This window comes from Bombus impatiens, unplaced genomic scaffold (genome assembly GCF_000188095.3).
Source record: "Bombus impatiens unplaced genomic scaffold, BIMP_2.2 scf_0517, whole genome shotgun sequence".
NCBI lineage: Eukaryota > Metazoa > Arthropoda > Insecta > Hymenoptera > Apidae > Bombus > Bombus impatiens.
This window is the reverse complement of record NT_176936.1, coordinates 1,344,916-1,357,620: the sequence shown is the minus strand read 5'-3', so window position 1 is coordinate 1,357,620 and position 12,705 is coordinate 1,344,916. Positions and strand designations below refer to the sequence as shown.

At 38.1% G+C, this 12,705-nt stretch overlaps 1 protein-coding gene across 2 annotated transcripts in view; it reads right to left on the bottom strand.

Moving 5' to 3' along the window:
- LOC100746621 overlaps window positions 1–12,705 on the bottom strand; it is a 249,333-nt gene that overhangs the window by 1,349 nt on the left and 235,279 nt on the right. For both annotated transcript variants that reach the window (XM_003491144.4, XM_012388086.3), the window contains 5 exons: window positions 9,153–9,310; window positions 7,783–7,917; window positions 6,453–6,658; window positions 3,806–4,027; window positions 1–2,126 (listed from right to left, as the gene is read on the bottom strand). The exon at window positions 1–2,126 is cut by the window's left edge and continues 1,349 nt beyond it. In XM_003491144.4, the coding sequence (XP_003491192.1) occupies window positions 2,031–2,126; window positions 3,806–4,027; window positions 6,453–6,658; window positions 7,783–7,917; window positions 9,153–9,310 (817 nt within the window). In that variant the 3' untranslated portion in view covers window positions 1–2,030. The remainder of the gene's footprint in view (window positions 2,127–3,805; window positions 4,028–6,452; window positions 6,659–7,782; window positions 7,918–9,152; window positions 9,311–12,705) is intronic.

Below are 12,705 nucleotides of genomic sequence, written 5' to 3'. Positions count from 1 at the left end.
ACGTTTGATATGCTAACCGTATTTTTTTCCTCGCGATTAATAAACCCACACTTTGTTCTCTTGTGTGTACTTTTTTTCTCTCGCTCTCTCTCTCTCTCACACACACACACATACTGTCAATTCTATAAAATCAACTTCACATGGCGGATCTTATCTACCGTGGAAATTATAATAGAATTTCTTGTTTTCTATCTTTTTCTTTTCTTTGTTTCTTCTTTCTTTCTTTTACGATCACTCATTGTCACCCATCTATTACCAACCGGATCGAAAAATGTCTTAATCATTATGCATCGTGGCGGTCAGCTCGACGCTAAATCAGCATCAGATTTAGGCTAAATTTATATCAATGCGATCGAAACTGCCCGCGGAGTCAAGAACGTTTCCGGCGATTTAAAACGTTCCGAGGTTCGTTCGAATCTTTCCCCTAATTAATCCTAGGAAACGTAACTGCTACCGTCTTTACGCTAACTTAAGGTTAACACGAATATTTACAACGTCCTAAACGGTAATTAAGCGTTGACGATTAACATGCCCGGCCGAGAACTAATCGACTTTTTATTATCGAGCTACGAGATATACGAAAAACAGTTCAATTTATTTACAAATCGTATTTGTAGATCGGAGATCGCACAGTTGTCTTTCCTCAAAGTATAAAAGGCGTTATCGCAATAATCGATATACAAGAGGTAAACATTATTCTTCTAAATTTAAATGCGTTAAAATTATTCGCTTTATCCAATTGTGGAATGGAAACTCTGGCTAAGCTTTTAAACTGATTGGAAATTAAATGGACTTCATCCTTATACTACGAAGATACGTAATTCTATATTTCTGCTTTTCAATACATGCATAAATCACTGCATGGAATTAAAGTGCCCGTGGGAAGTAATTAAAAAATTAGATGGACAATTGAATTTATCAATAAATATTTCCTCCTTCATAATCTTAACTGTGTCGTATGAGCCTGTATTTATTGGGTGTGATATATTTTTAAAGGTCTCTACAGGAGCAACCGTATTACTCGATTGGAGTTAATCTTGGATTCAGCACGGTGCAATTTAATGAGTGAAATCCAGACGTAGCTTTCTTCGGAGAATTAAAAAGGAACACGATTAATTAACTAATTCTCTCAGAGAGCAACGAACGTTCTCGTTACTGTGCGATCTACGCCGGTGCCGGGACTCCGGAAGACTACTTGTAATTTTCATAAAACGCTACCACAAACGGACGGCCTGGTTTTCACCTATTCTCAACGACGCTAGAAAAAGAATCCATTAACGTTGCACCCTACTTAGGAATCCTCCGTGGCGTCTACGTTAAAAAATCTTTGCCCGTCTCGCGAGACAGATAGAGAGCTGGACAAATCTTAACGAATCTTCTGAAACACGTTTCATGCAACGTTATCTCTACCATACGCGGCCATCATTTTTACGATAAAATCGATAAGAGAGTTAGTATGTCACAGATAACGAATAATACCGTGACTAGAAGAAATTTTCCGAATGTTCGATCGTCAAGTGTAATTTTCATCGAATAGAATTCTCATACTATGTGTTTCACGAATGTTATCGAGTTCGAGTTTGGCTGTAATATTTTATACGCGTCGCGAAAATATGTGTGCAAAGAGCGAAATTTTTAAGGGAAAAGAAGAAAAAGGAGAGAAGAAAGAACGAATAAAGAGATCGACGCTTTATCGATCCATTCTTGAAGACTAGATTTCATAGAGAAGGGAGCACAGGAGAAAAAAGAAAGAGGATTAATCGATGAGATGGACGTAAATGGAAGCGAAACGGTTTAAATCTTTCTCGTTCGTCGGATCCTCGGGGCGATTCGAAATCCATCGATACTAAATTCGCCAAAATAGGTCCCAGATCTGGCATGAGACGACCCTGAATTATTTGTTAGGCATTTAGCTATATACAGAGGGGTGTGTTATCCTTAAAGGAGATCGATATGTCTCATTGGTGGCGTTGGTACAGGAGTCCCTGGACAGGGAAAACCGTGTTGCAATGTCTAATTCTTTTTTCGACTTATTCCTTCGCGGACAAGGATCCATTAGTCAACGCCATGACTGGGCCAGAACTTCCCCTCGAGTTCGTGTCAGAGTTGAGTTCCAAGGACGAGTCCTGCAACGTACAAGGCAAGAGTAACTGTAGTAATAAAGGATACGGTACATTATGAAAATGATTAAAAGTTGTTGGTTCGTAATATGTTTCACGAAAAAGCTAGATAAAACACAAAGCTTGGTGAAATGAATTACGTATTAGAGGAACGAATGGAACGGGTTAAAATTTTTAGAAATATTTGATGAGGAAATTAATTAGGAAGAAATACCTGTATATATCTTAATTTTATATTGATAGTAAGTAAATAATCGCACAACAGTTTTATTTTGAATAAAGAATGAAAAATATTTTCCACCACTTTAATATCGAGCTTTGAAATCAGATTAAGAATCAGAAAAGAAAGCTTTACTTGGCTGGAACGCGTTAATAGTCAACCGTGAAAGCAATCGTATATCTCAGTGATGCGTGAAGTCGCGGGGAAATCGCAATGAATTTTTCCAAGCGTGTATTACGACGTTGCTGTAAGTGCATCGCGGAGATCTTCGAGCTTGATCGCGAAAGCTATAACACGTTTACGTGCGGTGATTACGCGGATACGACGGTTTCGCAAGGCCATTTGCCAATGATTGTCTCGGTGAATGCGAAACCGAAATGGCACAACCGGCTACAGAAGCATTCGGTCCCGTTCTGATTTATTGCGGAAAGGAAGCTTTCCTCTCGCGTTACCACGCGCGTGTTGATGCCTTTATGACGATACCGCGATGATACTTGTCATCGAACGGTCGTTACTGCCTGTCATTGTACGGATTCAGATCTATCATTGCGAAGAAGACACTAGGTGGCGAAGAATGACACCGTTTTAATGTTACAACAATTTATTTCGTTCTGAAATCGGAATAATGTCCTGTCAAATATAATTTGAATAGAACTCTGTTACCTTGTTTTTTCTGCAAAAAGATAAGGAGGTTCGCGATGGAAATTGTATTTTGAATTACAAGATTAAAAAATCAAATTTGTAGCGAGTTAATCTTAATTTTGATTTCAATTCTCTCTAATGGCAGAGTTGAAATAAAAATTAGCAGATCTAAATATCTTCTTTTGATTATTTGATATCGTTAAATCTCAAAGAGAACGAATTATTATAAAAGGCCGACTGAAACCAATAATATGATATAAAAATGAATGAGTTTGTATTCGATTCAATTATGCACGATTCATACTGTGCTTTGCATGTAAAATTAATAAATGTGACTCAATGAAATAAAGGAATTCAATTGGAATTTAATTTATCCATTTTGGAGCACCTGAATATTATATCTACCGATACAAATGTCGACAATAAACGCTTTGCAAATCAAACTAACATTTCTCTGAAATTCTATTACTTTATATTTGCTTTCTCTTTTGAGGTGGCATGTGATAGAATATTATTCCGATTCTAAAGTAAAATAAATTTTTTAAATATTCCACCTATGCTAAAGTATGCTGACAAATATGTCCGTAGTTCTCTCTGATTAACGCATTACAGGTCTTACAATTAGGAAAAGACACGTATAATGTTAAAAATTTATTGCCAATTGATGCGAATTCCACGATATGCATATCTCAACATTTATACTAACACCAACGCTAACAAAATCCAATGAATTAATATTTATTATAGTTAAGGAAACGCGTATCTGTGTGGTCCAAGCGAATTAAATAAAATTTAAGGAGGAGAAAAATCGAGCAGCACTTACAATGCTGAGGGCATGCATGATACAAGCTTGTGTGGTATTTTCAACGTGAATCAGCTCGTCACATTCTTCATGGTCCAGTCCATTTACATCAGATCGTATCTTAATCGGTGACAAAGCTGCTTCATTGTCCGTTGACTTGCCGCTGTCAGGGGACGGCAATAATTCGTGTCCATCCAGATCTTCTTCCTCTGCGCGTTCTTCGCAATCCGATGCTTTGGTTTCCTGTTACAACCATTATAAAACGAAACGACTTTTTATATCATTCTAGATATCTTTTTCAAACGTCAAACGAAAGAATACAAAGCGAAAATAGTTGGGATAAAGATACATATATGTACGAAATAATACGCGAACAAAATTACACAAAAGATATTATATTTAAAAATATCCTTAGAATCGGAAATATGCGATCAATTGAGTGCTCTAGCTCAACCTGCTTCACTCCTCTTTCGTGCTGAGATAGTAAAACGATAGGCGATAGCCCTTGCTTGATGCGTATTATACTACTATACTAGTGATAGGATCTACATACCTTTATTCGGTTGGCTGACCAAAGCGCATCTATTCTACTTTGTAAGCTTTTTATTTAATCCTCTCTTATCTGCTATATATTACATTTATTATTATATCGCATGCATCTATTATTAATAGAGTATTGTTTACTACATGTACTAGAAAATTATTATATATGTACATAATTAATTCTTTTAATGGTTATTTTTATTACAAGAATTGGTATATATTAATTCAATATGCTGCGTAAATTCAGAGCGCTCTATTTTAACGTCTTTGACGATGTCACAGAGATTGATCTCGATTGACATTGACTGCATGATTAAACGGAAAAATCATATTACACCACAGGAATGTCGAATAATTAGGGAGCGGGATCACTCTAACAAACGTTTCTAGCACGCAGCGTTAAAGTGCTCCGATTGTTATTACTATACTATATTAATAATTATTCGCAACTATTCGTACATACTTGCACATCAATTATCTTCAACTATTTTAACAATTCTGAGAAAATCATTTCTGAACAGTTACTCTGAACAGAATAATCATTCAAAAATCCTTTAAATCCTTCGATCAGTATATATCACACTAAAGAAAAAAAGTGGAAGAAATAAAACAATTTTAAGTAATAACGAGAACAAAAGTTTTCCTATTGCCAAGAAAGTAGAAAATCACACGCTCGATACAATTAATAAGAGCGACGATAGCAAGAGTGAAAATAATAAGGAGGCTCTCGAGCGCTGAAATCCGAAACAAAAGTTCCAATTGCCTGATAGCTCGATCCGTATACTTCGTCCGTGCTCTGGAGTTGACATATCGACAGAGAAACATATGATGAAGTAATATTTTTCCAAGTCGTTCGTTGTTCCCTACAGCGACAGGATTTCGTTCTTTTGTTACAGAGTTTCATTCCGTCCGTTCATAGCCTTGTCTTAAGCACTGAGAGCTTGCCTCCTGACGATATTACGATTTGCCGCGTTTCCTTCCTTTTCAGCAGAGAACTTATATTCTTTAAATTGACTGCCACTGTTATTATTGCTTCCTGTTGGACGTATTTGAGTTCTGGTTTTACATAGCTCGCAGGAATTTCACCAGCGATACCGTGTCTTTTTCCTCTTTTTAATACAAATCGGTGCAACGTCTTTGAAACATCAGCAAAAAGATATTGTGGTTAATTTCGACAGGAAATGCTGGCAATTGCAATAGAGATTTTATTTTTATTTCGAAAGTTTCTTTTATCGAATCCGGCAGAAATTTTCAATCGAACAAAATCCATTATTCCTACCATCATTTTTCTTCACGTTCAGTCGATTGAGCAACACTAAATGAATTCCTTTCAAGAAAGCGAGAAACTCCTTTCAATTGTTCCTTCCAATATCGTATTTACAGTGAGACTCTCGGAGCAGATCCATAAATCCTCGCACGATTTTTAACTTTAAGTATTAAAATAGAGAAAAAGCTAGGGATTAATATGGAATTCCCGCAATTTCAGGAATAAAGAATGAAAATTCAGCTGACGGGATGGACGTTCGCGATTATGATGGTAACTAGGTCAGAAATACTTCCAGAATTAAAGCTACGTGAATACTCGGTGTCGTATTTTCTTTTCAGTTCCTTCTCATCCAAGCCTGCTCATTCTGATAAGATTGCGCAGTCATCGTTCGCTACTTCACATTTCAGGATGCAACAAAAATAACGGAACGGAAAATCCATCAGAACGAAATTACTTTTCCGTTAGGGAATTTAATTTCCACGTTACATATAAAATATCAGTTAATAGTTGTGCAAGTTTTAGTTTTCATTGCTGTTCTTCAAATATCGCTGTCGAATGATGCGTGTTTTTTTTTTATTATTCTCGTTATTGAAAACGAAGAAGAAATTTTTACTAGTGCATTTCGCAATTTCGCAATTGATTTGCCTTTGGGCATTTTTATTTTTATAATATATAATATGTTCAATATTTATTGTATCGGATGCAAGAAAACTAAATTTATCTCAATTTTCATATACATTGTTATATTTCCAAGTCGTTAAGATCAACTTTTTTTTTGACAGAACGAAATGAAATAGAACGAACACGTTTGTTCTGTTCTTGATGAAACAATATCTTTGCAATATGTCGGAAACTCACTTGAAAATCTTGCGGTGACGGCGATGATTCCTTCTGATGTTGGTTTGGACTTTGCGGAGGGCTGGGAGCAGATCTGGGACTCTGGGGTCGAGTTCCTAGCTCGTAAATGTTGATCATGTGAGCTGCCTGAGCGTGAACCATCAATTCCCATGCTGAAGGGAATGATACCTTGCAGAGAACGCAGAGCAGAGCTGTTGTAGAATCTCCTTGGAACATAAACATAAATGCATTGTGTGTGCGTGTGTGTGCGCATGTTTGGTAATAACTTAAATATATTCTGTTTGCCAAAGCCACGGTAGTTATTAACAATATGTGGTTTTATTATCTGAGTAAATATTAGCTTGAATTCTGATCAATTTCTTTGAAACACACATACAAATTATTGAACAAATTGAACACAACATACAAATTAATTTGGTAATTGTGATTGTAAGAGAATCTGCACTAAAATTACTATAGGATTTTACTGAAAATTTACTGAAAGTTTTTATACGTTTATTTTAACCTTATCCTTATTACTGCAAAGAGCTAATATTTCTGCCCTAATTCTAGTTTCATTTAAAAAAAAAAAAACATGTGATTGACCGCTCCACATATATCGTATTCGTATAAAGAACACGAATTCGTAATAATACGATGAAATTCCACTTAGAAGGCAACAATTCAGTTCATAATAATATTAAACAAATATTAAGTTTAATATTAAACAACAATACTAAACTCGGTAAATTCTAAACTCAGTGTTTTTCAGTTTACAAACCAATGCAGATAGAAGAGTTAAAAACTAGAGCAACGATACGTCAAATGGAGGGAAGCAACTTGCAACAGCGTCCGTAGGCAAATTTTACGAACAGCAACAATACTTCCTAGGCTTTCTCGTTCCAATTCCTCCATCCTAAACAAATCGTGGACCATTGTACCGACGCAGCTGCGTTTTCCTCGGTAAAATGCCAAAGTACAATTCCGCTCGTGAGAAGAAAATCGAAGAGACACGAGGAAAGAGGAACCGCTCTCAGGATCTGGTTCGAATTTCATTTTTACAACCGCGCCATTCGAAGTGCGATAAGGACAACAGAGAGAAAAGAGGTGGCAACGAGACGAGGATAAGTATTTCGAAACCGGCTGCGCCCTCGAATTTCGATGAAAGCTGGATCTTTATTGAAAAATTTCTTAAAGGCGGAAACGTAGCTGTGGAATTCGTACAATCCCGTTTGGTAAAGCGCAACTTGATCTCGCACTAACAGACGCGAACGTTTTCGTTCACCCACTACAGAGTACAGAGGAAGCGGAAGGTTCGCCGGGCAAACTTTTCTTTCGAGTAGGTACGTACTTGGGGCTGTTCCATTGAAGGTGTGACATTTACATGTGAACCGTAGTTTGCAGTAATTCCGCTTGTGCTCGAGCAACTCGCCTAGGTCTGTAAACATCTCTCTACAGTTGCCACAGATCAGGATATCCGGGTTGCCTGTAACATAGAAATCACATACTGATTTCCCTTGATTTCATTTTAGTTTAATCGCACTTTAATTCGTCCCCTTCCTTTTTTTTGTATATCGATTCCGCGAGAATGGTATATTCAGACGAACCTTGTTTCTGGAATAATTGTTCGCAATCACTTTGAAGTTGGATTAATTTAACTTTTTGAAAGGAAATATGAAAATATATCTTCTCTGTTCGTTTCATTAAGAAAGATAATGGAATGCAATTCCTTTCTTCCTTTGCTGTTTGGCGTAAAAGTAAAACTCGCTAAGCACGTTTGAAACTTGAATTAGATTTGGAATATAATTTTCCCGAAGAAGCCCTATTACCCGGAATAACGAAATGAATAGTGGAATGGTAACATTTTTCAAATATCACATCATACATAGCTTAACGACCGAGAGTTAGAAGCGTCAAAATCAGAAGTGGTATATTTTTAATTTATAAAATAGTTGCTGTACTAAATTTTTATATGAGTTACTGTAAGCTGCACTTAAGCGCGGAAGTAGTATCAATATTTTATGTTGAAATAAGAACTATTTATTAAAGAGCATTAAATATCACGAATAACCAGGTACTATATAAAATTCACAGAACAAACCTGATTAAAATCCTAGCCGTTTAACATTTATTAAAATAACTTTCATCGGAAGGAAGAGCACGCGAATATAATGAAATTTTCATCCCTATGGGATAAATAACTTGCGGAACATTAGCTGTGTGTATATAATTATTCAACTACGAAAACTTCCTCTCTTCATGCTTACGACCGATAATTCAAAATTTTTTAAATAAAAACGTAAATGGAAGCTCATTTTCCAACATCACTATCTCGCTTCATGACGAATAATAACGTTCCCCACCGCACACTACCATTTTTCTCCGTTCACTATATTTAACCGATCATCTTTACGCAAGCTTGCTCGTAATTTCCGCGTAATTAAAGTATGTACTGCGCAGAGACAAGTGTCGACGACACGCTTCCCTCACGCTAAGCTGTTGCCTAATACGGGAAACGCACGATCAACTTACGAACGAATTAACAAACTGTACTTTCGCGTGGTTTCAAACGACTACTCCTCGAACCATAACATGCTCGAGATGCTCCAACTCCAACCTGTTTCTAGCCAAAACATTCCTTGTTTTTCCTTTCTTTTTCTCCGTTTCCAACTTTGATTACTGTTTCGTCTATATGTCGGAATGTAGGACGGTGATACTTACTGTAGACTTTCAATTGGTTCAAATCCGGAACGGTGGCCGTGTTTGCAGCTGGTTGCTGTTTCTGTTGTTTGGGATGTTGCGATCGAGCCGGTGGCATCAGACGTGGTCTTTTCAATGGTGGTGCCAAACGGGGTGGAAAAGCAGTCGACGCATAGTAACTGAAAATAAACTTGGATGTTGAGTGTCACAAGACATCCCGCTGCTAAGAACGATGAATAATTGTTTCGAAGGCAACGTCATTGCGTGAATATTTAACGGCGGCCCCGGTGGTGTCGGCAGACGACTCGTTTTGCGGCGTTTTTGGACGAGTTGGTTTATAGAATAACATTTGCAGTACACGTATTTTAGTAAATGGTAAGGCCGGCGTAGTTTCTCAATCATGTTATAAAAAACGATACGTTTAAACGATGTTCTTATAAATAAAATCTTTAGTATCTTATATGATTGATGAAAAGAGAATTCGGGTGAAACGAACAGAAATCGACGATTTCACCGAGGTATTAGGGAATAAAAATCGAAGAAGGGGAGAAAAGTCGAAGATTTAGAAACTTTTGCTGGTGATTTGGGGCGCGAAAATATTGTAAAAGGGATAGAGAAAATAGAAACTCGGAAGATTTCAGAGATGATATATTAAGTAGTACAAAGGACACGAAGAGAGCCATACCTTGAAATGTACACTTAATATATTTCAAATATAGTGATATTTATATACAAATTTTAAATAAAAGACAAGTTAGAAATGAGTTTCATTTGTCTAAAAATAATTTTGTCCCTGCTGCAATATCACGAGCCAAGGTCAGAAATATTCAATTACAACGGTTTATAGCTCATCTAAATCGTGCGTCCTTTCATTTTTACGAGGAGCACCGTGCACGAAAGGTTTGAGAACGGGTTTCCAGAAGAACGTACAAATTGTACATTTAATCAACTCATTTAGACGCAACAGCACGGCGGAACGTGTTTGCACGCGAGTTGCCTGGGTTTCCCTCTCTTGGACGCCGGTGCCGTTTCGATTAAAAGGCTCGAGCGAACGGCTCGCGTCGAATTTCTAATAAAACGCTGGGCGAACTTGTCTTCGAGACGCTAATTTGCCGAAATTCCATCTACTTCCAGGTTGCTCACAACCGTTGACTATATACACTCCGATAAACACATACACAACCTACCGACACCTTCGATAACGATTCAAAACGCGTCCGTCTGCACGTCCACCTAACTGAATTTAATCGGATGTGTTTAGACTTTTGATAAAATCGATGCGACATTGTCGCCGTGCGACAAGCCACTTCAGAAACGGAGAACAGTGCTTGTACGGAGAGTTTTCGCCGCTTTGAGCCAAGTGGAAAGAGGTAGGGAGAGAGGGAAGGAGGGAAAGAAAAAGAGAGGGAGAAAGGGAGAAAGAGAAAAAGAAAGAAAGGAAGGAAGAAAGTCAGGGTGGAAACAAGAGGAGCAGAAAAGAGGAATCGCAACCCCTCGCCGTCGTATTTATCCGGCTATGTATTTCCTCTGTCTGTCCTTGCTGCTTTCGCCTCGCGAAACCTTCGTTGAAATAAAACTTCCTCTTCTTTTCTCCCTCCTTCTTTAGTCTTTTTCAACCTTGTCTATTCTCTTCTCTCCTTCTGATTCTTTCCTATCTTTTTTTCTAGTTTCACCTTCCTTTTTCTCGTTCCCTTAGTTCGTTTTCCTTTTTTTTTTTGTTTCTTGAGAAACGGTTGCAGGGCTCCTTCTTTCCTGCTTAACGCGTCTTCGTCCCATCTGCTTGTTTACGTCTCGCCATTTTATTCCGTTTTGTCGTCGTACCAGAACGGAATTCGTTTTTGAAGACTAGAGAATCTTTTGATAACGTTTAGTTAGAACAATAAGTAATTTAATTGGCGAGAATTGTTTTTCATTGTCACGCACTTCGGAAGTATCCTCTTCCCGTTATCTTGGTTTGAAATGCTGATTAAAAAACTTTCCGCTTAACTAATGACGTTATTATTAACTCCGGCATTCTTTTGTTTGCTACCCGCTTTTGTCGTTGTTCTTTGTTTGCCGCGAAGTTTCCAGCGTATAGTTTTCATTCCTTTCCTTTCCACAGCTTTTTGCTCTTTTCATTTATTTAACTCCATGTACAAGAGTTTGCAGATTTCCACGATTCCCTTTTCCCGTTCCTTTGTGCCGCTATAAATTTCTATTTCATCGGTCCGTGTACAACTGCCTAAAGCGTGGCCTACTGTTTCGTATAAAATATCACGTATTGAATTTATTTCCCACTTTTTTAATTTATAAAACAATATCGAGCTAGGAAACTGTAAAATACTTTTACGATAAATATTACATCAAATACCGTTCTTTCAATATTTATATCGTGCAATGAATAACAATTTCCATGCGACATTCCAAAAAGCCATACGTAATCATGAAACTAACAGTAATTTCCGTGCAACCAGTGACGATAGAAGATTGTGAATCCTGACAGACAGTTCCTTAAATTTCGTACCGAGACCGACCATCCGTTTACTCGATCCCCCTTATTACTCAAACTGTCCGCCATATTAAATCATCCCCCTGATTTCTCTGTTCCCATTTTCATACGTTTTACCGGTCATTATTTTTCGTTCTCCTCGCGTCATTTTCTTCCTTGACATACGTTCCTTTCTCCGTTAAAATCTTCTGTAGATCCGTGCCCAGTTCCCTTTTTCCTCCTCCATCGTGTTCCATCCCCCTTGGCAATAGCGTGACACAAGAGACATCCACGAATTCGTGCCTTCGTGGCGTTGTTAAAAGTTCTCCACGCCGACAGAGTTTCACTCTGTTTCACTTTGAAACTTTCGGATAATAAGCGCGAAACTGGCGCGAAAGAGAGGCGTAGAGAGAGAGAGAGGGAGAGAAGGAGGGAGAGAATGAGAGAGATAGACGAGGAGGACGTAGAGGAGTGAACGGCGGAGCGGAAGGGCTACGTTAAGGGCGGGCGTGCAACAGGGAGGCAGTATCATCTACACCGGCACTTCCTGTCGTCTCGACTATTTTAATTTTTTTTCAAGCCACCGTCCAATTATTGGCGACCGCAAAAGTCGTCCTTTGTCGAGTCGCGACCGCCTTTTGAAGTGGCCTCTTATTTCTTCCTTTCTCCTTCCTAATGTCTGCGACGACTGATAAGGAGAGGCGGAGGCGGAAGAGGATGGAACAACAGGCCGCTACTGTTTCGTTGCGCGTCGCATCCCTGCGGAGAAGAGTAACGATCGTCCCTTAGTTTCGGAAGTTCGATGATTACGCGCTGTCTTCTCTAAATCCTTCGGCTGGTAACGCGGTAATATAACCGGTAATAAACACATCCGTGACGGAACTTTACTCGGTACTTCCTCTGCCGCTTAAAGATTGTCCACGAGTACTTTTAACTAACGAATCGAATTTTCGGCGTCGACGCAAGCCGTGATATACCTCGATAAGAGAGACGAGAACGATGTCTACTTTTCAACGAAACGTTAGATACAAGCCGCAATCTGTTAAAATTTAGATAAAGTTATTACGGCTAAGTAATTCGATTAAGTACATCTTTCACGATCTTGAC